This window comes from Aethalodelphis obliquidens, unplaced genomic scaffold, assembly GCF_003676395.1.
Source record: "Aethalodelphis obliquidens isolate GAN/ISIS:26980383/991018 unplaced genomic scaffold, ASM367639v1 scaffold28, whole genome shotgun sequence".
Classification (NCBI taxonomy): Eukaryota; Metazoa; Chordata; class Mammalia; order Artiodactyla; family Delphinidae; genus Aethalodelphis; species Aethalodelphis obliquidens.
This window is the reverse complement of record NW_020837972.1, coordinates 23,925,000-23,950,138: the sequence shown is the minus strand read 5'-3', so window position 1 is coordinate 23,950,138 and position 25,139 is coordinate 23,925,000. Positions and strand designations below refer to the sequence as shown.

Genomic DNA, 25,139 nt, shown 5'->3' with positions numbered 1-25,139 from the left:
AAAGTCGGCTTGCTTCGGCGGAGAAACTCGTTCTTTAGAATCCCAAGCTGTCAGAACCTCTGCTGTTTGAAAGTGTGTCCGTGAGAGTAACATACCCGACGTTCGCCTGTAGGATCTTGGTCGCTTTTACCTGCCGAAGCAGCCAAGTTTCCACCCAGCGCAACACAAAGCTGGTTGTTTCCAGGGAAACCGGAGTGGTTCATTTGTGGTCCCGCCGCGACCGTAACCTGGGCCCGGCCAGCCTGCGGGCTGAAGCCCCAGCGCGGAATCCTCGCGGACCGCATGGCTGCGGCCCGAAGCCCGCCCAGGACGACCCCTCCCCCGGACACCCCGCCCCGGGCCTCTGGGACCGCTGGACCCGCCCCGGGGGGCCGTCCGCCCGCCCGAGGACCCCGCGTGCCGGCTGCCCGCGCCACTGCCTGACAGCGTCCTCACCGGCCCCGCGCCTGCAGGGGCTGCGGTCGCGCTCCTCCGTCGGGCCGCCGGGCGCGGAGGCGAGCGCCCTGTCTCGCGCGTGCAGACCCGGCCCCGCGCCGGCCGTCCCCGTGCGCGGCGCCGTCAGGCAGTGGCGCAGGCAGCCCGGCACGCGGGGTCCTCGGGCGGGCGGACCTGGGCGGCGGCGGCGGCTGCGGCGACGGCAACGGCGACAGGACGAACGGCGGCGATGCTGTGGCCGCGGCTGGCGGCGGCCGAGTGGGCGGCGCTGGCCTGGGAGCTGCTGGGCGCCTCGGTGCTGCTGATCGCGGTGCGCTGGCTGGTGCGGCGGCTGGATAGGCGGCCGCGGGGCCTGGGCCGGAGCGGGCCCCCCGACCCGCCGCCCTGCGCGGCCGCGGGCCCAGTCCCTGATCCAGGTAAGGCCGGTCCGCCGGTGGGCCCGCGCCCCTCCCCGGCCTGGATCCTCAGCCCCCTCTTCCCCAGCCCGGGACCCCCTCCCCTCCCCTCCCGCCTCCCGGGGCTCTCCTCCCCGGCCTGAGTCGGGGGTTCTGGGAAAAGACCTGGAGTAAAAGTCACGAGTCCTCCGCGCACAGACGGTGGGAGAGAGTAGAGGGTGGGAGCCTGGGTGCCGCGTCTGTGCGCAGTTTTGCTGGTTTGACCCCCTGATTTGACTGAGAAGACCGTGTGCGCTCTGCGCGCTTCCGGAACGCGCCTTCGTTCAGTTTTCATTCACCCTCTTGCCCGCAAGTCTGGTTTCTTCCTGGAGGATAAGCAAGAGCTCCTCAAGTACCCTGATAAGATGAAATTTTATTAGCAGAAAGCATAGTTGATGAACTACCTTGAACTCTGAGGGCTAAAGCCGTCCTTATGGGTGACTTAGTTTTTACAGCTGAGGAAACAGGCTCCAGGAAGGTCCTGCTCGGCAGAGATGACACAGGTCCAAGGCAGAAGCCAGGTGGGGACGTAGGCCTGTTGACACGAGGTCCAGCTTGCCTTCCACCCTGTTGAGATGCTGATTGTCCTACCTTCTCTCATCCCCTTAAGAAAGTTTCAGGTGGTACTTTTAGGAAACAGCATGCTCAGTTGTCCAGTTACACTGTCAACACCGTGCCAGAAAACCCAGCGCAGGACGCCAGAGTCGAAAGGCTTGCAGACCCTAAAGCTAAAGGACGTGTGAGGCCAGTGGGGTCTGGGGCTACGAGATTAGAGTTTCGAGTGACTTATTCATTAAATTATTTTTTAATTTTTAGCTTTCATTTCTAAGTCATTAATACAGAGCAAATAAACACATGTGAAAAGATGTTCGACATCACCAGCCAGTAGTGAAATACAAATCGAACTTACAATGAGATACCACCACACACCTATGAGAATGGCTAAGATAAAAAATACCGACGACATTTGGTAATGCTGGTGGAAATGCTGAGAAACTGGGTCTCATTTACTGCTGGTAGAAATTTTAAAGGTGCAGCCATTCTGAGGTCAGACTGCCAGTTTCTCAAATAGTCGAACGTGTACTGCACTCCTGCGCATTATCCTAGAAGGACGAAAACTTATTTTCACACAAAAACCCATATGCGATTGTTTATAGCTTTATTTGTAATTGCCAAAAACTGGGAACAGCCCAGTTGTGTCTCGAGGGGTGAATGGTAAAACTGGCACCTCCGAGCTGTGGAATGCTGCTCAGCAGTGAGGCAGAACTGTTGATCCATCAGCAGCTTGGGTGGAGCTCAAGGGCATCACGCTGAGTGAAAAAAGCCGGTCTCAGAAAGTCTGTAGTGTACAATTCCATTTATGTAACATTCTTGAAACGGAAGTATTATAACGGCAGAGGACAAGTCAGTGGTTGCCGAGGGTAGGGGACAGTGGCGGAGGTTGGATATGACAGTAGAAGGTCAGCAGGAGGGAGATCTTTGTGGTGATGGAACAGTTCAGGAACCAGTCATGTCCATGTGAAGCTATACGTGTGATAAACGATCATGGAATTACATACAGAGAGCCACAAGAGGAGAGTGGCTGCAGAACCTGGTGAGGCCACTGTCTAGTTCGCTACGCTGCGCCAGGGGCAGCTGCCTGGTTTGGATGGCGCACTGCAGTGTTTACGGTGTGCCACTGAGGGAAGCCACGTGGTGGGTCCACAGGACCTCTCTGTACTGTTTTTCAACTTCTTGTGTTTATTATTATTACAAAATAAGCAGTTAATGAAATCCACTTAGGTTCCCCAATGTTAGTATCTTACATAATCACTACAAGTAGGAAAGCCAGGAGGTATTATCCAGTCTGCAGACCTACCTCAGTTTCCTATACCTGTACCTTTACATCTCTGTCTATCTATCAGTCAGTGGATGGAGGTCTGGCAGACACTTCTAATTCCAGCCCAGGGTCAGCAAACTGTGGCCCACGGGCCAGATCCTGCCCGCACCTGTTTTTGGAACACAGCCATATTCTTCCTTCTGTGGCTCTTGAGTGTTTGGGGGGACTTAGGCTCACAAAGACTCAAAATTTACTCCCCAGCCCTTTACAGAAGTTTGCTGAGGGCTTCTCCCTTCTCAGTGAGGAGACTGGCTCTCATTAGCCACAGTGTATCCAATTATTTGCTGGTTCCTAGAGCACACATAAGATAGCTTCGGAATTGCTCACCTATACCACCGTGAAAACCCACCTGCCAGCTAGAGTATAGTGTTTGTCTGTCCTTCCTCTGTCTTTACCCTTAGAGGACGTGGTCACGTGCTGTTATCTTTCAGTTAGTACGTTCCTTCTCTCCCACTCATTATGATACGAACTTGTAACACCCTTGAGCGAATTTGTTTTGGTTTGCGTTCCACTTGGGGGTCTCCCCCCGTCTATTTGTTTATCCACGTATTTTTTGTGTATGTGAATTAAACATGCTTCTAAAGGTCAGAACGTGTAAAGGCGTATTCAGAAGTGCTGCTCCCCCTGCCCTCTGTCCTTACTGTCTGGTTCACACCCTCCCCTGAAGCTAAGCAGTCTCATTATTTTCTGCTTTATCCTTTGTTTCTTTTCCACACGTGAGCAGATACTTGTTTATTGTATTAAGAATATTAGTAACAGGGTGTCCCTGGTGGCGCAGCGGTTAAGAATCCACCTGCCAATGCCGGGGACGCGGGTTCGAGCCCTGGTCCGGGAAGATCCCACGTGCCGCGGAGCAACTAATAAGCCCGTGCTCCACAACTACTGAGCCTGCAAGCCACAACTACTAAGCCCATGTGCCACAATTACTGAAGTCCGCGTGTCTAGAGCCCACGCACCACAAGGAAGAGCAGCCCCCACTAGCCGCAATTAGAGAAAGCCCCGCACGCGGCAACGAAGACCCAACGCAGCCAAAAATTAAAAAAAAGAAAAGAATATTAGAAACAGAGTGTACATGTTTGTCTTTATTCAAGTTGACTTTCTAGCATGCTATGTATTCTCCAAGGCTGATAAGTCTGTATTACTTGATAACTTCATAGCCCTAACTGACATTAATGGATAATTTGTCAGTGTCAAATACATCCATTATTTTATCTAATTCTCATTACAAGCTAAGAAGTAGAGCTGTTGTTATGTCTTTTTTATAGATGAGGAAACTGTGGCTTAGAGTTACATAATTGCCCAAGCTCACCCAGTTAGTGATATAATGTAATGTAATTGTTCCATTTGGGGCTTGCTTGATTACAAGGACAGAACCCCCTCAGACTAGCCTGTCTTAAAAAGGTAGCTTTTAGGACTTCCCTGGTGGTGCAGTGGTTAAGAATCCGCCTGCCAATGTAGGGGACATGGGTTCGAGCTCTGGTTTGGAAGGATATCCCAGGTGCCACAGAGTAACTAAGCCCGTGCACCACAACTACTGAGCCTGTGTTCTAGAGCCCGCGAGCCACAACTACTGAAGCCCGCGTGCCTAGAGCCCATGCTCCGCAACAAGAGAAGCCACCACAATGAGAAGCCCGCGCACCACAACGAAGAGTGGCCCCTGCTCGCTTCAACTAGAGAAAAGCCCACTTGCAGCAATGAAGACCCAACACAGCCATAAATAAATAAATAAATAAATAAATTTACTGGAAAAAAAGGTAGCTTTTGAGTAAACACACAGGGAGGGTATGCAGAAGAGAATATTACCAGGATTGGGTGGATTCCTCTCTGTTTATTCCTGGCATCTGCCCTAGTCGCCCCTACCCCTCAGACTTTGCCTTGCATGTGGCTTCAGCCTGTCCTATACCTTTCATATCAGTTCCTTATCACTTCTGTTGCCCTTATACCCAATATTCAGAGACTACCCTTAGGGCTGCTCCCTGAGTGGAATCCTGTGGTCAGTTGGCCTCCCCCTTCATGTTCTTTGGCAGCTCTAGAGGGGGCTGTGCAATACATTCACTGTTTAAAATAAGTAATAGCCATTTTTGAAATCTTGGAGGGGGGAGGGTGGTATCATAAAAAGTTATTAAAAAAGAAATATGCAGAAATTTCCATCATCCAGCTGCAAGTATTAGGTATTAGTATTTTGAGTCTTGTTTTATCTGTCACTGCCCCCTCTGTTTTGCTCTCCTGGAGTAATTTAAAGCCAATCCTGGGATATCCTATAATTTCATCTGTAAACACCTCCTAAAAGCCTCTACTCTAGCTTCACTGATAAACAGTATTAACACGTCCGGTTCTTTCTTGATCGCCTCTTCAAGTCTGTCTTCTTTCTCACCTGTCTTTCAATCTCTGTTGTTACTCAGATCCCATTCTTGTCTTACTGGCCATGTGTGTTCCTTGTTATCCCTGGGTTATAGCCACCGCCTATGGGCTCATGACTCCCGGAGCTGTTTTTCTCACTCTGAGCTTATCTTCTGAATCTCAGACTTGAAAATCAGAATGCCCACTTGATGTGCAGTGGGTGTTTCTAATGCTCAACGCCTAAATCCCCATTTGTTCTTTCATATTCTCTGCCTTGGGCAGAATCTCTTTCTAAGCGTCCAGGCTGGAAACCTAGGTATTATCTATCGTAGGCTGACTGCAATCCCTCAGACACCCCCCCACCCACCGACCCCAGCATCTAATCTGTGGTCGAGACATCCTTTTTCTCTAGTCTGAGCACTCATCTCCAGCCCCATTAACTGCAGCAGTGGCCTGTACCCTGTCATTTCTTACCTTCTCCCCAATTCTGGCTGACCATGCTTAAACCTCTACCCCATAGATTTAACTGCTCTTTCTGTAAATATACTGATTAAAGCTCCAGCTGCAGTTCACATCCGCTTGCTTGGTGGCTGAATAACTTGAACAAGTTTACTTAGCTTCTCTGATTTAGGATCTCCATCTGTACAGCAGGAGTGAGCAGTGGTGAAAAATCTCCATGTGGAGTTATCGTGAATTTTAAATAATTTCGTGCAGGCAGGGTGCTTAGGACAGAGCCAGGCATGTGGGAAGCCCCCCAGACGTTAAACATTAGCTGTTTGTTTTCAGTATTAGCAAAATGACTGTGGAGCTATCTGTATTGTCTTCTGTTTAAATCTTTGCATAATTTCTCATGACTTATGAAATAAAGTGCAAATGTATCCGTAGGATAACTTTCTGCAGTTGGAGTTTTGACGCATATTATCCAGTTGCTTTCCTGGGAATTTGTTCCTAATCACACTGCAGGTGACAGCTGATGGGTGTGCCTGTTTCCCCAGCATGCTGACCTCCCTAGAATGTTGGTGTGATCAGATCATGTCATGACACTGGGCTGTAAGATTCTTGTCCGAATGAACCAGACACTGCCCATCTTAATCTTGTTTAGATTGTTATAAATCCGGAAACAAAAACCTAATGAAAATTCTCATAGAAAGTTCATAGACTCCAGAGAATATGGGGAAATAGTGGATTGAAATGAAAATTTGAAGCCAGCTTTTTTTTTTTTTTGGCTGTGCCACGAGGCTTGCAGGATCTTAGTTCCACGACTAGGGATTGAACCCCCTGCAATGGAAGCATGGAGTCCTAACCACTACCGCCAGGGAATTCCCTGAAGCGAGCGTTTTTGCCACTTTTTAAAAAATTGAAGTATAGTTGATTTACAATATCATATTAGGTTCAGGTTACAGCATAGTGATTCAGTATTTTTAGATTGTACTCCATTAAAAGTTAAAGTTATTACAAGATAATGGCTATAATTTCCTGTGCTGTACAATCTATCCTCGTTCCTTGTCTAGTTTATACATAGACATCTCTTAATCCCATACCCCTATCTTGCCCCTCCCCTCTCTTTTCTCCCCACTAGTAACCACTAGGTCCCTAAATCTGTGAGTCTGTTTCTTTTTTGTTGTATTCACTAGTTCGTTTTATTTTTTAGATTCCACACATTCGTGATTACACGCAGTATTTGTCTTTCTCTGCCTGACTTACTTCACTCAGCATAATACCCTCCTTGTCCATCCATGTTGCCGCCAATGGCAGGATTTCATTCTTTTTTATAGCTGAGTAGTATTCCATTGTGTGTACATGCCACATCTTTATCCATTGATCTGTTGATGGACACTTAGGTTGCTTCCATATCTTGGCTATTGTAAATAATGCTGCTATGAACATTGGGGTGCACATAGTTTTTCAAATTAATGTTTTTGTTTTCTTTCTAAGAGTGGAATCGCTGGATCATATGGTAGTTCTAATCTATTTATTTATTTAATTTGGCTGCATCGGTCTTAGTTGCAGCACTTGGGATCTTTATTGCAGCATGCGGGACCTTTCGTTGCGGTGCATAGGCTTCTCTCTAGTTGTGGCGTGAGGGCTCAGGAGTGCATGGGCTTAGTTGCCTGGCGGCATGTGGGATCTTAGTTCCCTGACCAGGGATTGAACCCACATCCCCTGCATTGGAAGGCGGACCACCAGGGAAGTCCCTATTTTTAGTTTTTTGAGGAACCTCCATACTGTTCTCCATAGTGGCTGCACCAATTCACATTCCCACCAACAGTGCAAGAGGGTTCCCTTTTCTCCACACCCTCTCCAGCATTTATCATTTGTAGGCTTTTTAATGATGGCCGTTCTGACCAGTGTGAGGTGATATCTCATTGTGGTTTTGACTTGAATTTCTCTAATAATTAGTGATGTTGAGCACCTTTGCATGTGCCTGTTGGCCATCTGTATGTCTTCTTTGGAGAACTGTCTATTCAGGTCTTCACCTCCTTGGTTAAGTTTATTCCTAGGCATTTTATTCTTTTTGATGTGATTTTAAACGGGATTTATTTTTTACTTTCTCTTTCTGGTAGTTCATTATCAGTGTATAAAAAAGTAACAGATTTCTGTGCATTAATCTTGCATCCTGCAACTTTGCTGAATTCGTTTAAGAGAAGATGTACTTTACAGCCATCAGATTGATTTTTGTTGTCTTGGGCCTAGGTGAAATGACAATGGATACCATCTTGGCTCGATTGAAACTCCTGAATCCAGATGACCTTAGAGAAGAAGTTATCAAAGCTGGATTGAAATGTGGACCCATTACATCAACCACAAGGTTTATTTTTGAGAAAAAGTTGGCTCGGGCTTTATTAGAGCACAGTACACTGCCTTCGCACCCTCCAGACCACGCCACTGCAGGTGCCCCAGCCCTGGGCCAGGACACACAAAGGGTTGTGAAGTCTGCGGTAGGGAGCCCGGCTGAGCGGGTCAGCTTTTCTGAAGACAGAGATTTTGGTTATAGTGTGGGCTTGAATCCTCCGGAGGAAGATGCCGTGACGTCTGAGACCTGCTCAGTGCCTTTCAGTGCCTTGGCCGGGGTCGGCAGCCACGAAGCCATGCTGCGGGCCTCTGCAGAGCCGCCTCTATACTATGGGGTGTGCCCAGCGTACGAGGACGCCCCGGCGAGAAATGGTAATGTGACCAGCGCCGTGGTTCTTACACAGGTGGTGCGTGGACAGCAGGGGGAGAGGGGTTTTGAAAATCACAGACTACAGAGGAGAAGAAAGAAGACTTTAAACACCATAATCTTATCACTCCAAATTAACCATTGTTAGCATTTTTATATAGTGTGTTCCTGAATTTTTTGTAAATCTATATAGAAAGTTTTAGAAATTAAGAAAATTGGATTCTGTGGAGATATACTTCACTTACAGATATTTATGGGCTGGTTCCATTTTTTGATTAACCATCTCCCTCCCTTTTTTTAAAAATAAATTTATTTTTGGCTGCATTGGGTCTTCGTTGCTGCACGCGGGCTTTCTCTAGTTGTGGCGAGCGGGGGCTACTCTTCATTGCAGTGCGCGGGCTTCTCATTGCGGTGGCTTCTCTTGTTGTGGAGCACGGGCTGTAGGTGCACGGGCTTCAGTAGTTGTGGCTCGCGGGCTCTAGAGCACAGGCTCAGTAGTTGTGGCACGCGGGCTTAGTTGCTCCATGGCATGTGGCATCTTCCTGGACCAGGGCTGAAACCCACGTCCCCTGCATTGGCAGGCAGATTCTTAACCACTGCGCCACCAGGGAAGTTCCTCTCCTCCTTTCTCCTTTTTCCTTTTTTTTCAAATTCACTGTAACCTGACCACCTCTTATATTAATGAATGCAAATGGCCAATGAAGGTATAAATAATTTTCAACATTAAAGAGTTGTAATTTTAAACAAGACTAAAATAGGATTGGAAAGAAGTAATGAAAGCTTGATGTTGATCAGAATGAAGTTGCATTTTGTAAAACAAAGTATATATGATGTATACATTTTATAGTCTGTAAAGTAAAAGTGAAATTTCTTCCTCCCCACCAGAATCTTACTCTGTAGAAGTAACCACTTAATAAGTACTTTTGTGTATCATTCCTCACCCTACTTACTCTGTTTTATTCGTATATATAAATTTACATTATTTTTATTTTTAATATATTTAAATTTAAGAAAAAAATATATCTGTATGTATGTACATTGTTTTTATTTTTATAAAATTGGTAACTATAAGTGTCCGGTCAAAAGGTATGCATTTTTAAAACTTTGAGGGCTACTGCCCTCCAAACGGTGTTACCATTCACTGTGGATGAGAGAGTAACTTTTCCAGTCTCTCTGCTATACAATATGGAATGTACATTCTTATCTATCTAAAAACAGAAAACGGGCGTCTTGTTTCTATTCCATCAACCATACTGCATGTTATTAAACTTCCCTTTTTGTCTTTCAAATAAGGGAAATCTCTATCTTGATTTAGGTCTATTACCTTTTTTTTTCTTTTTTTCCTTGTGTATTTCATTCCTGTGACTCATGTATTTTGTAACTGGAAGTTTGTGCTTCTTAATTTCCCTCAACTTTTCCGTTAATCCACCCACCCACCTCTGGCAACCACTTGTTTTCTGTATCTGTTACTCAGTTTCTGTTTTGTTTGTTTTGTTTTTTAGATTCCACATAAGTGAAATCATATGGTATTTGTCTTTCTCTGTCTGACTTATTTCACTCAGCATAATACCCTCCTTGTCCATCCATATTGCCTCAAATGGCAAGACTTCATTCTTTCTTTCTTTCTTTATTTGTGGCATGCGGGCCTCTCACTGCCGTGGCCTCTCCCGTTTCGGAGCACAGGCTCTGGACGCGCAGGCCCAGCGGCCATGGCTCACGGGTCCAGCCGCCCCGCGGCATGTGGGATCTTCCCGAACCGGGGCAGGAACCCGTGCCCCCTGCATTGGCAGGTGGACTCCTAACCACTGCGCCACCAGGGAAGCCCCTATTGACCTTTTTTTTTAAATAAGTAAATAAATTTATTTATTTATTTATTTTTGGCTGCATTTGGTCTTCGTTGCTGCGCGCGGGCTTTCTCTAGTTGGGGCGAGCAGGGGGCTGCTCTTTGTTGCGGTGCACGGGCTTCTCATTGTGGTAGCTTCTCTTGTTGCGGAGCACGGGCTCTAGGCACGTGGGCTCGGTAGTTGTGGCTCGCGGGCTCAGTAGTTGTGGCTCATGGGCTCAGTAGTTGTGGCTTGCGGGCTCTAGAGCACAGGCTCAGTAGTTGTGGCGCATGGGCTTAGTTGCCCTACGGCCTGTGGGATCTTACTTCCCTGACCAGGGATCAAACCCACATCCCCTGCATTGGAAGGCAGATTCTTAACCACTGGACCACCAGGGAAGTCCCTAGTCATAGTTTTTTACTTACTTTTTAAAATTATTTTTATTTAGATCGTTAGTCCAAAAATTTTACTTTTTGGTATGGAATAGTATACTTGGATATAAAAACTACATATACAGGTACAAGATATGTATCATTTATATCCATGTACATACATATGATCAAAGTTATTGTGTTCTTTTCACTAAGTAAACCCTTTTTTCTTGAAGATTAAAACTCTGAAATATTAATAAGAGAAAAACCAGACCACTGGCTAACAGTCGTTAGTTACCAAACCCAGGGCTTCAAGTGTGAACTAAGTGACAGTGGCTGCAGTTCCTCGTCTCTGCTTTTCCCACACAGAAAGGATTCATGTTTATGAAGACAAGAAGGAAGCCTTGCAAGCTGTCAAAATGATCAAAGGATCCCGATTTAAGGCTTTTACAAGCAGAGAAGATGCAGAGAAATTTGCTAGAGGAACTTGTGATTATTTCCCTTCTCCAAGCAAAACCTCTTCACCACTTTCTCCTGTGAAAACAGTGCCGCTCTTTAGCAGTGGTGGGTTAAGAGGTAAATTGTCTGGCATTACTGTCAGATTTACTCCTGGGTATTTTGTTCCCTCTTTCCTGGTAACTAGTTCTCTCCACCTTTGAGAGCAGCCTGGTTTGCTGGGAACAGAGAGCTGAGGCCCAGGCCATGGAGCAGCTGGAGGAGGGTGGGTCAGTAGGCTGGTCTGGGTGGAAGTGGCAGGGGCCAAGTGGGTCAGGCAGCTGCTGAGGGGACCGTGGGAGAAGCCGCAAAAGGGCCTCCATCGCCTTCTGTCCTGTCCCCTTTGTCACACTCTTGTCCCTGTGGCCTGTTGGGTTCAGGGCCTTTTTAGGTGCTGAGACCTTTCTACTTCCCCCCGTGAAGCTACACTTCCTTCTAGGACTGTGGCACCTGCTTGGCTGCAGACGATTCTGCGGTGGCTGAACCGTCCAGCCAGAAAGCTGGCCAGCGCCACTCCTAGCTCAGGACCAGGGTCTTGTGAGGGGCCTTTGCTGTCAGCATCGTACAGAACCCCGGCATCCCAGCCTCGTCTGGTCCCCTCCACTCCATGGGCTCACGGCTGCTCTGCTCCCCAGGCTGGCTGGGGCTCCCGAGGATGCGCCTTTCCTTGCAGACGGTTGGCCTTGGATCGAGAGTCCGTGTGCCACCTCACGGAGGCCAGAGTGATTTGGGGCGCTTAGAGGCCCCTCACACTTGGTGAAGCTTCCTCAAGATAGCCTTCCTACCTCCGCAGGTGTCGTGATTCGGCAGAAGTCCCTCCTGGCTCCCTGCCTTTCTGGGGGTGCTCCTGGCTCTTGGAAGGCCCCTCGCGAGTGTGGGTGGCGTCCTGGCCGCGTGCCCTCGCACTCCTCCCCCGCCTTCTCCGCAGAGCCCTCCCCTCGCTGCTGCGGGCTGGGACACACGTCCGTCTGCTGTGGATCAGCTTGTTTCTTACTTTTCACTACAAGGAGATCGTCAGCCTCTGTGGGAAAGATTTTCTTGCCCTCAGTGAAGCGCATAGTGGATGATGAGAAAATGTGAACTTAAATGTTCTTAAATTCTGTCTCTTAACAGATGGGTTGTACTTGTCTGATTCAGAAACAGCAAGCAAAGAGCGAGCAAACAGTTATAAAAGTCCTCGTACACAAGATCTCACGGCCAAACTTCGGAAAGCTGTGGAGAAGGGAGAGGAAGACACCTTTTCCGACCTTATCTGGAGTAATCCCCGGTATCTGATTGGTTCGGGGGACAACCCGACCATCGTACAGGTAAGCCTGCTTCCAGCATCATAGCATCAAGACTGCGGTGATGAAAGTGAAGCCCAAAATCTGTGGTTTTGTTCCAGGAAGGATGTCGGTACAACGTCATGCATGTTGCTGCCAAAGAGAACCAGGCTGCCCTGTGCCAGCTGACCCTGGAGACGCTGGAGAACCCCGAGTTTATGCGGCTCATGTACCCGGACGACGAGCCGCATATGCTGGAGAAACGCATCTGCTACGTGGTGGACCTGTACCTCAACACCCCTGACAGAGTGGTGCGCCTCGTAGCCGGGCTCAGGGTGGAAACAGTGTTTGGGTGTTTATTTACCATGTCTCTGCACTGCGTCAGCTCAGAGGAGATGTGCGTTTGTTGAGGTCAGAGAACTCAGAAAGATACGGTTGGACCCAGACCCGCTCACACGTGAGAAGTGCACCCCGCTGGCTGGCGCGCCGGGGTCCCAGCTGGGGTGGAGCCGTCCCCAGGACACGTCCCTCCTGGCCTTTGTTCAGAGAGTCCCAAGCTGATAGGAGGGTGGGCGAGTGCCACAAAGCTAAAGGGAGAAGGACGTAGGAAGGTTTTGGTGCCTTGTAGTCTAGTGTCCTAGATATGTCTTTCTTTAAATTTTTATTTCATTCATTTATTTATTTTGGCCGCGTCAGGTCTTAGTTGCGGCATGCGGGATCTTTCGTTGAGGCGCCCGAGCTTCTCTCTAGTTGTGGCATTGGGTTTTTCTCTCTCTAAGACGTGTGGGCTCAGTAGCTGCAGCATGCGGGATTAGTTGCCCCGTGGCACGTGGCATCTTAGCTCCCCAACCAGGGATCGAACCCATGTGCCCTGCATTGGAAGGCGAATTCTTTACCCCTGGACAACCAGGGAAGTTCCAGTGGGGAGATGGTGCACAAAGCTTAAGTAAGGATTCTTGAAACAGAAGAGTTTTTACATATTTATATGAGGGAAAACCCAGAGATGGCTGAGAACCAAGGATTGTTTCTGAGAGAAACCTAGGGGTGTGAGAAGTCGTGGTGGGCAGGAGAGGGAATTTTCAAAAGCCTATTGTATTATTTCGTAACATACTGAATATGATACATTGAACCCCAGAACTGCAAGCAAGAATAACTTCTCAATTAGCAAGAAAGAAAAGGGGGAATGGAGATAAATTTGGCCATGCTAGCAAAATTAAAGAAGGGCATAAAAGAGAAAACGGTAGCTACATGAAAGCAATAGTAAGTGTGAAATAGGGCAGAAGGAACCAAATCCAAGTGTATGAGACTAAGTGTGAACACAGTAAGGCTGTGCGACACTTCAGTCGGGAAGTGTAGCTCCTACACGCGATGCAGGACACGTGCCCGGCGGGAAATAGTCTTCTCTTAACGCCTGCAGCGCTTGTTGAAAATACGCATCTGTGGATCCACAGAGACCGCTGAATAAATTCTGGAAACTAGATGTTACAGGTCACGTCCCCTGACCATAGGCGCTAAGAGTAGGAATCGCCTCAAGCGCCTGGACTGTGCAGCAAGGCCGGGGGCTCCCCAGAGGGTGTGGTGTGGAGGAAAAGCGGGGTCACCAGGCGTGGCGGGAGGGCCCACAGCCTGCCGGCTGCGCGGGAATGGGGCAGAGGCTGGGGTCAAGTTGGCGGGGCTCAGAGCAGGTTAGAGAAGGACGTTGTGTGGGTGAGGGAGAGGGGTGGCCAGGAGGAAAGGGGTGTGGGGGGCATGTTGCGGTCTGATGCCCTGAACGCCGAGTGGACGCGGCCGCCCCGATGTGCAGCGGCCCCGGCCCCGTGGGGCTGGCCGGGAGCTGTGCCGATGCTGGAGCCTGGGCCGCAGGGCTGGAGGCGACTCAGGTAGACCATGGACCAGGAAGCGCCTGACTGGAGCATAGCTCTGCTCGTTCTTCCTGTGCCGTCTGCAGCTGTGGAAGGCCGGCCGGAGGTGCTGACAGGGCCTGGGTGGCCCACGGAGCCCCGGCGGCTGACTGTGTGGGAGAGGGAGTGGTGGTGCCGACAGGATGTTGAGGTAGCGAGATGCCCCTAGAAGGTGTGGAGCAGGGATCGGAGCCGGCCTGCGGGTATTGGCTTGCACAAGGCCCCGGGGTCGCCTAGTGGAGTGGGGGCTGGAGCTGGGGGAGAAGCTCTGGGCGAATGCAGCATGGCGTCCGGAGGGAGGGACCTGAGGGCTGGAACGTGCGGTGGCCGCAGGTGGACTTGAGCGAATTCTGTTTGGGATGAGCTGCCTCTGAGCCTGAGGCTGTCCAGGTGAAGGTGCCGGAGGTGGTGGTTCCACAGCTCGGGGGCTGCTGGCCTGCGGGCAGCCCGGGGAAGGATGCCACCAGGGGCAGGTCCGCACTGGAAAACCTCGTGAAGTCAGGAGGGGAGAGTTTCGTTTGCTGCAACACTAGCGACTAGAGAAAGTTCTCAGCACAGACTGGATCGTGGTCTTTGCTTCATTCTGGAGGTTGTCTTCATCTGTTTATTTTGCTTTTGTTTGTTTGTTTTTGTTTGTTTTTGCGGTACGCGGGCCTCTCACTGTTGTGGCCTCTCCCGTTGCGGAGCACAGGCTCCGGACGTGCAGGCTCAGCGGCCATGGCTCACGGGCCCAGCCGCTCCGCGGCATGTGGGATCTTCCCGGACCGGGCACGAACCCCTGTCCCCTGCATCGGCAGGCGGACTCTCAACCACTGCGCCACCAGGGAAGCCCTATTTTGCTTTTTGAACATTGATTTTAAGACATTGTACAGGGCCCTGAGTTGTTAAAGCTGCCGTTTGCTGAGCAGGTGTTACACCCTAGCTCTGTTGTAAGCTTCCCACAGGCACTAGACACGCAGGAACTGGGACGTTGTGCCGGGCTCACGCCCTGGCATAAAGTGGGTGTGTGCTAGCATGCCAGTTGCTTTTCAGTTATAAAAGCACTGTCTTTTTATAGTCTTTTATTTTTGAGTGTTTTTGTTTGATTGTTTGTTTTACTAAATACCTATTTTTACCTTAAAGCAACCTTAGGAAGCAAAAAAGTGTGTATAAGAAGTAAGTGTTCTTCCTTTTCATCTCTCTCAGGGCTACGACACACCATTGCATTTTGCTTGTAAGTTTGGAAACGCAGATGTGGTCAATGTGCTCTCTTCACACCCTTTGATTGTAAAAAACCCAAGAAATAAATATGATAAAACACCTGAAGATGTAAGTACCTATTAAAATGCTATTACTACATAGTGTTAGAAATGAAAATACATAAAATTACAGTCTGCGATCACAGCTGTTGTGACCACGCAGGTAACTCTGTGTGACTGTGTGTGCCTTGTGGCACACCTTAGAGCCCTAATTGTTGAGTAAGATGCACTCTGTGAAGACGCTGCCTCTGTAAAGCCAGGAGGGAGTGAACTGCCTGTTTGCTGATTTTATTTTCCTGAAACTGGTGGTCAGGTTGTTCTCAGCAGCTCACTGTCTTTTGTCAAGTTCCCTCTGTGAGTCCTTCAGCTGACCAGGGTCAGAGAGAGCAGAGGAGGTGGCACTCACGCTGCTGCTGCTGCTGGTGAGGATGGTGGTGATGAGGATGGTGCTGGTGAGGATGGTGGTGACTGACTGATGGATGGTGGAGATGGTGATGATGGTGGGGTAACGTGCTGGTGAGGATGCTGCTGCTGCAAGTAGCTGACATGTGTTGAGCTCAGTGTGCACCAGGCGCTGTCCTGAGCCCCTCCCCGGTATTCTCACCTGGCCCATACAAGCCTTAGGAAACAGGCCTTTTCGTGATCTGTCAGCAGTTGGGCACATGTGCCTTAGAGAGGGCAGAGGTGCCTCTGTGCAGTGAGGTGGAGAGGAGAGTGGGCCTGAAAAGAACTGGAAGATGGTTAATTTGTACCAGGCATTGGAGTTGTGAGCTGGCCTGGACCTGCCAGCCCTTTGGAAGTAGAATCTGTAAGGTCCGATTCTGGCAGTGCCACTTCCTCTGTAGTTGCTGGGATTATGTAAGTCGTGCCCACTTCTGTAGAAAGTTTAGAATATAGGTAAAAAGGATAAAATTTACCGGACAATTCCGCAACTCAGAAATTACCATTATTTTGCATAAATCTGACTCAACTTTTTGTGTGCATGGGTATGTGTATTTTCTCAATATAAAGTGCTATTTGGTAACACGTTTTTAGAGCGTTGGACATCTCTCACAATCAGTTACAGAATTTAAAAGAAAATACTTGCACTATTTGAAGGGTCCACTGTGTGGTTGTAGTTTGTTTCTGTCACAGGCTGGCAGGAGGTGGTAATTTTGTGGTTCCTTCCTTCTTATTTTAAGGTTATTGGTTCTTTTGGTTTTTTTTATTGTTTGTAGCTAAAATGTTCACAGTTCTCTAATGGCTGAGAACATCGATTCCTGTAGTTGCAAGAATAAAACTTGTGTTCGTGTTAGATGGGAGTTGTATATCAACCCAGCCAAACCATAGCAGACAGGCTCCTAGCCAGGGAGGCGCCCAGACCGAAGGTGCGGGCGTGTCTGCATCTCTGCTCTGACTTGATGGTGTACCTTAAGATTTCCTTTCCTTGCAGAAAATTAGGAAATGGAGAGCAGCATGAAGAAAGAAGACAAAATTCGCCTGTAATCTCAGAGCTGGTTCTTCTTTGTCCTGGCCCCTCGAAGCCGTTACAGAACGAGAAGGAGGGCTCCGCTGTTCCACACGCGTTTTTATTGTGGGCTTTATGAGATGCTCAGCGTTAGGACACTACCCTTGTTTCACCAACTTTACAAGTTGCCCTTATGAAATCATTTTAATGATAAGATGTGATCAATCAGATTTAGAGCGTTTACGTACTCTGTTTTTTTAAAACAGGTTATTTGTGAAAGAAGCAAAAATAAATCTGTGGAACTGAAGGAGCGGATTAGAGACTATTTAAAGGGTAAGTGGGGAGTGGGCGCCCGAGGTGTGGCACACGGTGGGGCAAGTCCTGGGCGGCATCTAGGCCAGGCCTTGTGTGCAGGAGTGAAGCAGGGGCTGCTGGGAGCCTCCGAGTTACCCTGTGCTGCACCTCCTGCTCCTGGGAGACTGACTTGTCTGTCATTTGTCTGTTGCTCACGGCCTTGCCCCTCGACCTCCGCGGCCCTCTTCCTCGGGCACAGCCTGCAGGGTGGCGGGGAGGTGGGAGGGGCCTGCCTGGAGCCCCTTGGCCAGCCGGTCCCCCGCCCTGCGGCCTCGCCGCCCCGGATCGCCACACTCCAGGCCGAGGGCCTTTCAGACCGTGGCCTGCGGGGCAGCGCTTCGCACTCGGCTTTCGGGGCCTGGCGCCTCTGGACCCAAGCTCCCGGCTCGCAGGCCGCAGGGGCGCGAAGGCAGCCAGGGGCGGGAGGCATTTCCCAGCCCTTCCTCTGCCTTGTTTCCGGGCAGTTTGAGGAGTTGGCCCCGCGCGCTGGAGGGCCTGGCCTCGGATGCTTGAGGCTCTTCGGCCTCCCCCGTCTGCCCGTCCTTACTTCTCTCTCGGCTGCCATTCCTACCCGACTCCCCGTTGGTCTCTGTTTAGTGCAGGGGTCGGCCAGGCCTGCGGTGGCGCCCAGCGGCCACCACTGTCGCTCGCCCGACGTCTCTGGGCCTTTCCTGCCCCCCGCCCCATCCCTGTGGCCTCGCTGCCTTTCTTCTTTCCAGGTTGTGATTCTAGGTCTGTTTGGAGACGGGTGTTCAGTGATACAAAACTGTAACGTACGAAACAGAAGAGGGAGCTGGGGAGGGAGGGGGTCAAACGTGTCTTCTTTGTAATGTTCCTCTGCTTGGCTTCCGCTGCTCTGGTTCACAGGTCCTGCCTCGTAAGAACCTGGGGGTGAGCAGGTGTTTGCCGCCCCCCCCCCCCCTTCTTTTTACTTCCCTGCAGAGGAAGAACGCAGGGCTCGTTATGTGCAGGAGTCTGGCGTGGACTGGCCTCTTGCCCGGGTCCTTTGGCTCTGGGGCTGTGGCGGCCTTTTCATTCACCGTTAGCATCGCTGACTCACGTGCAGAGCCCGTGGGGTAGCAACCGCGCTGTTGCCCAGGCTGGTTCCCAGGTGCCTGACATCCACTGGGTGTGGGGCTGTCCACGCAGATGGTCCAGCCCTGGTGTGTTTCCTCTCCCAGGTCACTACTACGTGCCCCTCCTGAGGGCAGAGGACACGTCTTCTCCCGTGATCGGGGAGCTGTGGTCTTCAGACCACCCGGGCGAGGTCTCTCACATCAGCCACGGTGGAGGTGGCCCCAGAGACCCCGTTCTGACCCTGCGAGCCTTTGCAGGGCCCCTGAGTCCGTCCAAGGTGAGCATCTGTGGAAGCTTCTGGAATAGCTCCTGGCCATCCCACCAGCATGCTGGGTTGTTCCAGCCTTTTGCTTTGTGTTTGGTCCTGGAGACCAGGACCCCAGAGAGTTGTCAGTGAGGCTTCAGAACTTCCCTGCAGAAACGAGTGTCTTGACCCTGTTCTTTCTTTCTTTCTTTATTTTTTAACATTTATTTACTTATTTTTAAATTTATTTTATTATTTTTATTTTATTTTTGGCTGTGTTGGGTCTTTGTTGCTGCACATGGGCTTTCTCTAGTTGCAGGTAGCGGTGGCTTCTCTTGTTGTGGAGCACAGGCTCTAGGCGCTCAGGCTTCAGTAGTTGCGGCACGTGGGCTCAGTAGTTGTGGCTCGTGGGCTCTAGAGCGCAGGTTCAGTAGTTGTGATGCACGGGCTTAGTTGCTCCGCAGCACGTGGGATCTTCCCACACCAGGGCTCAAACCCATGTCCCCTGCATTGGCAGGCGGATTCCTAACCACTGTGCCACCAGGGAAGCCTGCCCCTGTTTTCATTAGCCAGGGCAGGTATGTGATGAGCCGTGCTTCCGAGAAGCGAGGTTTACCTGGGCTAACGCTCCTCACACCAGCGTCACCTGACTCCCCTCCCCCAGGTGCCCATGGCCCTTCGCACACCATATTGCCCAGGTGGCTAGGCTATCCATTCCAGGGTCCTTGGATTTGTACTGTCACTAGGAAACTTCCATTTGCAGACTCCGGTGTTCACCTTCCAGACTGAGGTACTTCATACACTGACCTGTATATAATCTTTCCTCTTAAAAGAAAGTTGTGGCTTCCCTGGTGGCGCAGTGGTTGAGAGTCCACCTGCCGATGCAGGGGATGTGGGTTCATGCCCCGGTCCAGGAAGATCCCACATGCCGCGGAGTGGCTGGGCCTGTGAGCCATGGCTGCTGAGCCTGCGCGTCCGGAGCCTGTGTTCCACGACGGGAGAGGCTGCAACAGTGAGAGGCCCGCAAAAAAAAAAAAGAAAAGAAAAGAAAGTTGTGACTATCGATAGTTAGTTCCCTGAAACTATAAAAACGTTAGGATTAGATTCAGCTGCATGAAATACCGAAAGCACAAATATTTATTTTCCTGTCATGTGATGGCAAGGTGACTCAAGGCCCTTGGGGTGACAGCTCTGCAGTGTCTCCCTCGGGGCCTCCTGGGTCAGCTCTGATCCTCAGCCCAGCCCAGGCCTTGCCAGGGTCCCTCCTGGCCCCACCAGGACGCAGCCACGGCCCCTTAGCTCCAGGGCAGTGGGCATGTTGCGCGCGCTGGGTTGGTGGGGGAGGGCTGCCTGGTGACGTGGATGCCTAGCGCAGCTTAACACACTTCCGTTCTAGGCAGAAGATTTTCGCCGACTCTGGAAAACCCCGCCTCGAGAGAAAGCGGGCTTCTTCCACAGCGTCAGGAAGTCTGATCCGGAGAGAGGCATCGAGAGAGTGGGAAGGTACTTAAAGGGCACAAAGTGACAGAGGGCCAAGTGCTGGTGTCACCTCGCGTGCTGTGCCCTCGTGTGCTGACTGGGGCTTTCAAAACAGCAGTTCCCAGAAGGCGTTGACTGGAGACTTTTAAGGCCTTTTCACTAAGGTCTAATTCCTTGTGAACGTACCCCCTGCAGCTTGTGCAGCAAAAGTCTCCGTTAAAACAGTCCCTCCCGGGGGTGGGGTGGCCGAGGGGCATGACAGTGTGTGGGAGAAGGTGCCGCACAGCCATGGAGAAGATCAAACACGAGAGGGGGGCGTGGCCAGAAGCTGCTAGTGAAAGAAGCCCCTGAAAAGTGTTTTCCATAGTTCAGAAGCTAATTTACAGTGTGAGCAAATAAAGCTCAATTGAATCATTTTAGAACTTTTTCTCAAAATATGTGCCCAGCCTTAGGTTTACGACTTGAAAGTGAAAAGGACCTCTAACTGTTCATGTCTGGCCCAAACCCGAATCATCTCCGACTTTGTACGGTTTCATGAGAACCGAAATGTCCTGTTAGTGGAGTTTTACCGTTTGCCCTTTTTTTGATGGCTCGTGAGTGTCGGTGTGAGCACTACACTTCGGCTGGCGTCTCCTTTCTCCCCGTGACCCTGGCTTGCTCTATAACAGGGTCCTACCCAGTGATGGAGTGCTGCTTCAGGAAGTGGAGTGCACTAATTCAGCCCCAAATTTAGGATAACATGGAATTGTAGCCAAGGTTGCAGGTGCCGTTTTGGCACTTCCAGTGTCAAATGGCCCTTTTCTGTTTAGTTAGTTCTGTGAGTTTTTCTTCTGGTCTCACAACTGGTTAATTTGCTTTATTCTTACAGGCAGCTGGCTCATGAGCTGGGGTATCCCTGGGTCGAATACTGGGACTTTCTGGGCTGTTTTGTTGATCTGTCTTCCCAGGCGGGCCTGCAAAAACTAGAAGAATATCTCACCCAGCAGGAAGTGGGCAAAAAGACCCAACAAGACATGGGGGAAAATGCCGCCTGTCTGCAGGAGGACGCCTCAGCCCTCGGTAAGAGCATGCAGTGCGTCTGCGGCCGGCGGGACTGGCAGCCCGTCCTGTGGCCGCATCCGTGGCAACCAGCCGGCTTCCTTCTCCTTTTCCTGCCTGTGAGGGGGAACAGCTGGGCCTGGAGCCTGGCATTCTGTCTGCGGGCTCCTGCTTGCCTTTCCCAAGGCATGTTGCAAGTGGTTTTCTGTCGTGGAATCTGAGGAGGGAGGAGGCTTGGAATGCGGGAGTGACTCGTTGCAGGGTTTGCGCTGTGCGGGGTGACACCCCACAGCCCCCATCCATACCGTCTCTCCCTCACAGGCCGTCACAGGAAGTGCAGCAATTCCATCTCCGTGAGGGCGTTTCTAGATGAAGATGATGACATGAGCTTGGAAGAGATCAAAAACCGGCAAAACACAGCCCGAAACAACACCCAGCCCACGGTGGCTGCTTTTGGAGACTCGGGGTGTGACATCCTTCCCTTGGAGCAGAAGACAGACCTCATAGAAGCCTCAGCCCCGACCAGTCCCCGCAGCAGCAGAAATGGGTTTTGCAGCCCCCCGAGTGACAGCAAGACCCTGGGTGGGAAGAGGCCAAAGGCCCCAAGTGGGGAGGACGCCTTCCTGTCACCTGTCTCCGGCTTGACTGTGGAGTTTGATAAACTGAATTTGCAGAATCTACAAAGTAGCTTTTCTAATAAGACACCCCGTCCAACTGTGAAAACTAGAGATAAGAAGATCCTGACATCAAGAGTGAACCCAGCAGAAAGTGACATGTTAGGACCTCTTGCTGCTGACAAACTCGGGAATGACCAAGGAAGGACAGAGCACGGAATGTCAGCTGGAAAGGCTGACACGTGCCTGGACCCCGACAGTCCCACGCAAGAGGCCTGTCACGGTGGCAGTTCTGAGCCCTCGGGGGTCCCTGCCTCGAAAGAGTCCGTCCAGAGCCTCTTCCTTTTTGGGTATGAGTCGGGAAGCACACACACGTCGAGGGGCAGTGGGCACGGGCGCCACTGTGTGATTCCCAGACAGTTCCCTCCACCCTGGCCTGCCTGACGGGCACTTATGGTTCCGTCTCCCTCGCGAGTCTATGTGGCTCCTCGGGTGTCCTCCAGGCCGGTGGGAGATGGTGGTCTCCTTGCTCACTCGTCCTTGCAGCCTCTTTGCTTCCCACAATCACTGAGCTGTCCTGTGGGTTTAGTTTGTTTTTGGAAGAAAGGTCGTCTTGGGGTCGGTCTCAGTTGCCCGGCTGATGGCCCGTCCCACCTTCTGCTCCATCATCCTGGAGGGGGGGTACGCAGAGCGCATCTTCCCAGCAGGGCTGGGGCCGGAGTCTCCTCCCGCGGGCAGTGCGTCCCCCCGCTGCCTGGATGTCGGCCGGACCGCCGGAGCCTGCGGTGGCGGTGCTGGGGCCTCACACACGCCTCTGTTGCTCTGCTGGTTCTGAAGGGGGCGGTGGCGCCAGGTGCGTGTGTGGTCACGGCTGTTCTGCTTCTCTCGCACCTTCTAGAGAAGAGCCGTCAAAACTGGATCGCGATGTTCTGGCGGCCCTGGAGTGTGCGGACGTGGACCCTCACCAGTACCCGGCCCTGCACAGGTGGAGGAGTGCCGTGCTGCGCTACTCGCCCGCGGACAGACAGAGGTACCTGCAGCCCGGCGGACGGTGTCGCCAGGTTCACGGGGGAGCTCCCCGCCCTTGGCCGGGGGTGGCGGAGCAGAAGGGGTGCTGCTGAGAGCTGAGGGGGGCGGGGTGGGGCAACCAGGGTTCCGCTCCGGTCCCGCGCCCCTCGTGCGGGACGCAGTAGTGTGAGCTTGCAGTCACGTGGGAGGCGTCTCTTCCCGGAGCCCCAGCGGTCCCCGGGTCGGGGGCGCGGCTCCGGTCTGTGGCCTCCGCTCTCCCCACCCCGCCCCGCCGTCCCTGCTGACCGCCCGTTCTCCGTTTCCTCAGCTGGCCCAGCCCCTCGCTGAAAGGGAAGGTGAAGTCTCAGCTGCTGGACATCGGTGGCCCTCCTAGCGGCGGCAGCCCCGGGCGCTGCAGCCCCGGGCGCTACAGCCCCGCTCGCAGGGGCCACCTCCACCGGATGGCGCGCCTGGCCCAGCTCGCCACCTTGTAGGGCCCGTGCGCGCTGCTGGGGTGGTCAGCTTTTTCTTTGGGTTTAAAAAAAAAAAACAAAAGGAAAAAAGGAACAAGGAAAGGTAATGTGTTTATTGCTAAAGTTTCACCCAGAGAAAGAATATCAGTTCTCATTTAGAGGGTAAAAGAATTTTAGAAGATGCAGGTGTCCTGTATAAAATGTCGCTTTCTGATACTTGGAGAGAAGTGGGTGAAAGCGAACTCAGACGCAGATTTCCTGGAGACCGTCAGTGTGGTGGCGACAGGCTCGTTAGCTGCCCCAGGGGCACAGGAGGGCGCCAGAGAGGCCGGGGCGCCCCGCGGGCCCCCGTCCCCTGAGAGTAGCTGCACTCACTTCAGCTTTGTTCCTAAAACACAGGTGACTTTCGTGCCTCTTCCTTTCCTGGGGAGGGTCTTTGACTTCCTGGCTCGTGACAGAAAAGCCTCTCTGCTTTGCTGCTCAGCCCCGCTGGTTAGACAGTGGCGAGGTGGGCATCCAGGAGTGAACGAGCCTTCAACGTGTTGGGGACTTGCAGCGACACTTACAAGTTGAGTCATTTAAGTGAGTGACCAGAGGATGAAACTAGCTTTTCTCTTGGAGAAAATCTAGCCGTTGGGAGCCATGCAAATAGTCACACACAGCTCCCTCACCAGCAGTCACTGGAAGGTGATTTCCTTTTCACCAGCACTTGACCTTTCACAGTGCACCTTATTTAGCTGCCAGTGCAGTGGTAATAAAATAATCTGAAAGGCGTTGCCTAGTTTCGAAATGTACCCCATATTTTAGAACACATTTCAGTTGGATTTGCTTTATGAAAGAGCATTGCGTTTTGGTACAGAAAAGAAAGGTTTACTTTGGAGGACGTATCTGATCCCAGCTCCGTTCCTTTAGTGCAGTTTGTCGTCCCTCCCCCTTGGCTGTACCTGCTGGAGGGTCTGCGCACAGAGCTTTCTGTGCCAGGACGCTGCAGCTGAGCTGAGGGCTGTTTCTCTGGGTGTCACGAACGACTGCTCACAGCGGTGTTCTGGGGACACTGCCAGTGTTTTATCCAAAGTGAAAACTTCTAACGCTTCTGTGGAGTTCAGTGCCTTTTGTAAATCACTTTTGGTTTTCCCGAACTTACTTTTTGAGAATATACAGTGATAGCAAGTAGACGTGAGATTTTTTAGTTGTAAATATTCTGAATTTAAATTTATGTAAAAAAAAACCCAGAAACTTATTTCTTTCACACGATAACGAGAGGCAGGTCAGGAATATTGGAACCAAGATTTGGATTTTAAAATTCAAAAGGTTGTTACACAGGGTGTTTTCACTTGTGTAGCAGACGACTTAAGCCTAAGACAGAAAAATACATTCTGTTCTAAAAACCAAATGGCATTTAAAAGACATCTCTATTCTCAAAGAAATCAGAACACAGATGTAGTCATAGTGATGATCTGTTTTGTCTAATATTTGACCGTGGCGTCCTATATATTTTTGTAAATATTCAGATGGAAGCTAAAGTGATTTGCCCGTATTTTGCAGACTTCTGCTCCTGTTTTCTGAAGTTTAGGCCTTCTTTGATTGTTTCTCCATTTGTTTGTATAAGTTGGCCCCGGTTCCACTGAATGCATAGTCATGTGTCCTGTGGTGATTTTGTCTTTTTAAAACTACTTAATGAAATAAATTATTTTTAAAACCATGTGATCATCATTCTGAGCTTTCAGGAAGACCTCTCTCGCCTGTGCCCAGGCAAAGTGTCCTTTTTAGCAAACTTTTAAGCAGTGTTTTGGTTAAACAGAACATTGATCTGAGAGTGGTTTATCTGCTGTTTGGGGCCCTTTCCTTCCTAACAACACGGTTGTGAAAAACCTTGGCTTCAGTTCAACTATCGAATATTTTATAACTGCCCTGGGAAATGGGGAACCTTTTTCTGACATTGACAGTGTGTCGCTTCTTCAGTTGGGAAGAGGTGACAGGAACCCTCTGAGCGGGGGGCAGAGGCTAAGGTGCCACGGGCTGCATGCAGGCGGCTCTGGAAGGTTCCCCGCTCCTGGATCCAGACGG

At 50.8% G+C, this 25,139-nt stretch overlaps 1 protein-coding gene across 3 annotated transcripts; it reads left to right on the top strand.

The window, feature by feature from the left end:
* The first annotated feature begins 644 nt into the window (after positions 1-644).
* On the top strand, positions 645-24,774 carry ANKLE2 (ankyrin repeat and LEM domain containing 2). 3 transcript variants are annotated; one of them, XM_027125211.1, is made up of 13 exons: positions 645-851; positions 7,783-8,253; positions 10,812-11,018; positions 12,075-12,244; positions 12,322-12,510; positions 15,286-15,408; positions 17,052-17,118; positions 18,321-18,493; positions 19,857-19,963; positions 20,808-20,998; positions 21,299-21,941; positions 22,490-22,621; positions 22,928-24,774. In XM_027125211.1, the coding sequence occupies exons 1-13, from the start codon at positions 665-667 to the stop codon at positions 23,091-23,093; spliced, it is 2,826 nt and encodes a 941-aa protein (XP_026981012.1). In that variant the 5' UTR covers positions 645-664; the 3' UTR covers positions 23,094-24,774. The 3 variants fall into 3 exon arrangements, with proteins under 3 accessions (XP_026981012.1, XP_026981011.1, XP_026981013.1); XM_027125210.1 differs by having other exon boundaries at positions 12,051-12,244; XM_027125212.1 differs by lacking the exon at positions 7,783-8,253 and having other exon boundaries at positions 646-851; positions 12,051-12,244.
* Positions 24,775-25,139: the final 365 nt, after the last annotated feature.

Coding starts and splice junctions, on each gene's coding strand:
- ANKLE2 (XM_027125210.1), top strand. CDS start 665: ATGCTGTGGCCGCGGCTGGCGGCGGCCGAGTGGGCGGCGCTGGCCTGG. Junction 15,409..17,051: donor ATGATAAAACACCTGAAGAT/GTAAGTACCTAT, acceptor TTTTTAAAACAG/GTTATTTGTGAAAGAAGCAA. Junction 22,622..22,927: donor TCGCCCGCGGACAGACAGAG/GTACCTGCAGCC, acceptor CCGTTTCCTCAG/CTGGCCCAGCCCCTCGCTGA.